The sequence below is a fragment of the Mizuhopecten yessoensis genome, unplaced genomic scaffold, assembly GCF_002113885.1.
Source record: "Mizuhopecten yessoensis strain PY_sf001 unplaced genomic scaffold, ASM211388v2 scaffold10403, whole genome shotgun sequence".
In the NCBI taxonomy this organism is placed as follows: domain Eukaryota; kingdom Metazoa; phylum Mollusca; class Bivalvia; order Pectinida; family Pectinidae; genus Mizuhopecten; species Mizuhopecten yessoensis.
Window position 1 is genome coordinate 126,954 of NW_018408529.1, and position 4,503 is coordinate 131,456.

Sequence of the window (4,503 nt, forward strand, 5' to 3'; positions counted from 1 at the left end):
ACCTAATAAATGATTTAAGACTTTAGGGCTTTGGCATTCATATTTAAATTGCAAGTGATTTTTATTTTGTTCAATTTTACTGACGAATACAAGCGGTTTCCCCTTGCTAAATAAAATAGTGCCTTATTTTCCCAAAATGACAAACACTGAGGAATATATTTCCAATTGAGTACAAATAATGCTATATTTTCCTAATTCATAAAGGAACAGGATTTTGTAAAATTTAGGTAATAACACTACAAAAACAATAAACCACAAAGTATCACTTTGGTTGTGTCTTAATTACCCTACTTGCAACAAGACATCACAGATCAAAACTAATTTGACTGGAATGACTTACATGAACTTGAGTTAACATGCAATATTCATGTTAACCTTATTCATTCAGATTCTACCCAATAGCACTGTAATAGTATGTGTTTTTGTGTCTTCCTTATCAGTGCTTATCACAGGCAATGTGAAATAGATGTCCAATTATTTTAAATCAGGTTGGTTTTTATTTTGCCCGTGCGAACAGGATTTGTTTTATGCTCTCACTCTCAAGATCCTAAACTTCGCTTTACTGTGCACTATACAGCTACATGCCCAGTTTCCTCACTATAGGCCTCCAGAGGAAATTGTTTAAAAGTTTTAACAAATTTGATCCATGTGACCTTAAAAGTGGGTTAAGGTCATTCATTTGAACAAACTTAAAAGCACTTCAGGACAGCTAAGGTCATTAAAGCAGACAGAATAATCAAGTACATGTCTGTTGCCCAATAATACATGATTTTAAACCAACAAGGAGTGTTGTTACATATTATCACGGTAGAATTATTGATAGCATTGTCTGATAAATCTGGTGAAGCTGCATGCCTTCGAGATTTATCTGTATCAAACACAGGATTGAAACATAAGTTAAGCATGTATGCTTTTATATTTACTACTTCCTTGTTATATAAAAATGAACACAGTGCATATAATTACTAATCACTTTTTATTTTTATCTAGTATTACAGCATTTCTTCATTTTGTTTTTGCTTTCCAAACATTAACTTAGTATTAAAACTAACACGAATAAACCAGAACATATCTTCCCCCATATAATATACATCAATTGCATTTGGATTACACATGGAAGTAAGCTCATTACAAGCACAGTACATTTTCATGGGACTGATTTATCACTGTTACAATACAAGAGAAGGAACACTCATTTCCTAGTTATTTCCAATCAATATTTTGATACTGCACAAGTTGCTCGACCCAGTTCTTGAATGGTCATAAAAATAAATCTACATCATTTGTAAAACACGAGTATGTTACAAAACTTAAAAAATATAAATTCAAATTATCAAATTTCTCAACAGACAACAGAGTGAATAATTTTCCTTTCTCTTTACACTTTAATGTAAATATAACCCATTTGTCTGATGGTTTGATGGTTTGCCTACAACTTTTTGGGAGCAGTTTCCTTTTTTGTTCATACTGTATATATCGATGTGTATGAGCATATATATGTATAAATTATTGTTGTAATTAATGTTCATAATACTAAAGAGATTTTGTTGAAGAAATGGGTCCTTCTTTTGTTGTTGCAAACATAATATTTTCAGATTAATTTCCTATAGCAACAATACCAGGACTTTAAAATGATACTGCAGCTAAACAATGCTGATATCTAGACAGTGTATGTAGATTGTCTTAATATTAAAATGGGGTTCCATTAAAAGGAGTTGTTTTATTAACTTCTTTATTGCAATTGATAGTTGAAAATTACACTGCAAAAAATATTCAATGTTATGCTGATGGACTAACTGCACCCCAGTCAGGACACTTTTGCACATGACCGATCAAATTATGCTCAAGTGTGCCAATATAGTTCTAGTTAATTTTATGAAATTGTGCCTTTCTACGATGAATACAAACTCAATACAGCTTCTAGTTTTATTCCATATCTTGCAAAAACATGTGGCATAGAGACGTAACAAAGATACTTTGGAACCAGAGTACTTTCATTAAAAAAAATCTAGGCATAACAATGATATCAGCACATTACATATATATACTGCAAGATCAAAAAAAAAAAGAAATATGCAAAAATGTTTTCCAAGAACAATGAACTGGTTACCGAGCTGTACACCCTGATTTGGCCAAACAAAAAATATGTTGTTTCCGTTAACCCTATGTTCCATTTTTTTTAACCTACCCTTAAATTTTCTATCAACTTTCAAAGAAGCACTGTTGAAATCAAGATCATGATCACTCTTCTATATAAACCAAATACAATTGTATTTGAAAATAAAATGTTCCCAGTACAGATTTTTTTCAATTTCAAACATGTTACAAGAAACAATTTTATTTTTTGTTTGGCCGTATTTTAAAATAGTAGATCCAAGGGGCAATGAGAACAATTCCAACTTTAAGAAAAATCTATGGTTTTAAATAAATATAGTTCTGCAAATATCAGGTCCAAAGATATTGAAGTACATGATTATTATGTGCTTTGGGTTAACATTTACTCAGCCTTTGAAGTTTTCGGTCTAGTCTAGTGAACTAAAAAAGAAATCACGATAATCTATGTACAACCTTTTTATTATAATAACTATTTCAAATGGAATTTTATGGAAACCATCAATTATTGTCTAATGTTAAAGTCGAAGTTTTTCTTTGTAGATCCAATACAAGAAATGAAGTTTAACTGATTATTAAGCCAGTTAACATTTAATGTCATCAAGTCTGTCGCTCTGATTTATATATATAGGCAATATATATAAGATATGGAGCGATGCTGGTGATAAAGTCAGATGGGAGCGAGTACAACCATAAAACACGTGTTGTATTCACCTACCAGCCGCCACTGTAGCCACCTCGCCCGCCGCCCGATTGGTAGCCCCCGTCTCTGCTGCCACCACCACGTCCGTCGTTGTAGTTTTTGCTTCCTCCGTAACCACCTGCGCCGTAGGAATCCCCTCCTCCATAGGATTGTTGCTGGTAGTTGTCACGTTTGCCATAGCCGCCACCTCCTCCATAGCCGCCGCCACCTCCTCCATAGCCGCCACCGCCACCTCCATAGCCGCCACCGCCGCCATAGCTACCTCGGCCACCACCCCTCTTCGATTCCGCTATCGACGTTTTAAGAGAACGTCCTTCCAGCGTATGTGATTCTGCGACCGCATCGTTGGCTGCTTTTGGATCGCTAAATGTGATGAATGCGAATCCCCTTGACCGATTAGTTTCGCGGTCCAAAACAATGTTGCATGACTCAATGGTTCCGAATCGCTCGAAATGATCTCTTAAATCATCTTCTGTTGTGTTAAAGCTAACATTTCCAACGTACATTTTACTTTCATCTCCCATTGTGTCTTATTGTATATAAGTCGTATCAATGTCTTTGATCCTTCTCACCACAAAAGCAAATTTCTTTTCTTCAAATTCTGTGAACACGGAACCCACGCTGGCGGTAAAGATGGCTGTTTCGGCACGAAGTACGCATGCGTAGTAAGGTGAACTTTACCTCCCCTGATTCCTAGGTTACACACAACAGTTTAATTACTCTTCAATGTAGCTATGGAGAGCATAGGTCCATAGGAGAAAAAAGATACGTGTTTAATGTGTAACTGATTTTTGCAATCAATGCTTAAAAAGTTTCGCATTGTTGCATTAATAATAACCCCACAATTAAACTATTATAAACACTGAAATAGGAGAATACCGAAATGCCAACAAAATAAGCCCTTGTCAAATCCTTCGACACCTCTCCAACCTTCCTTTTCTTTCTTGTCCCTCTCTCTATTCATTACTCTTTTCTTTCCTATATCTTCTTTTAAAACAATACAATGGTACATAACACCTAATATCCTGGTTTCAACATGTGAAAATAGTCAAACTGGTTTTTTTCTTGTTTTTTTGTGTATTTGTTTGCTTCTCAACTACAATGCATACAATATTATTCTATGTATCTTGTTTCAAACTTACAAAGAAAATAATTGTTTTTCTACATTGGTACCCAAATCGATGTAATAATATAAGAATGTAAAAAAAAGTCAAGACAAACAAAAAACTTGTGTGAAAATTAAGAATGTGAGACTGAAATATGATGTGTTATGTTTAATGTACTGTTGAAAAAAATAAAAATAAAAATATATATAAAAAAATGTTATCAATGCTCCCACAAGATTTAAAAAAAAATAAAAAAATGTGTCTATATACAAGAAGAGATGCCCAGCAATTTAATATATGGTTATGGGGTAGGGATCTCAACTGTTTCCAAGCTGTGACTAAGAAACTAGATCCCTAGGGTTATGGCCAGACCCCATGCAGGATCAATTCTAATATCATGACTGCATTCGTCTCTTTTTGTCCAGCATTTGTATTTATAGTCTTGGGGTGGGGATCTCAACCGTTTCAAAGTTATGACCCAGGGGTTAAGTCTGCAAGGGTGGGGCAGACCCTGGGGTCAATTCTAATATCATGACTGCATTCGTCCCTTTACGCCCAACAATTGTATATATAGTTTTGGGG

General features: G+C 34.5%; 1 protein-coding gene across 1 annotated transcript; it reads right to left on the reverse strand.

Moving 5' to 3' along the window:
• Window positions 1-957: 957 nt before the first annotated feature.
• Window positions 958-3,484, reverse strand: LOC110460457 (glycine-rich RNA-binding protein 10-like). The gene has a single exon (XM_021513378.1). The coding sequence runs from the start codon at window positions 3,337-3,339 to the stop codon at window positions 2,827-2,829; it is 513 nt and encodes a 170-aa protein (XP_021369053.1). The 5' UTR covers window positions 3,340-3,484; the 3' UTR covers window positions 958-2,826.
• Between the last annotated feature and the right edge of the window lie 1,019 nt (window positions 3,485-4,503).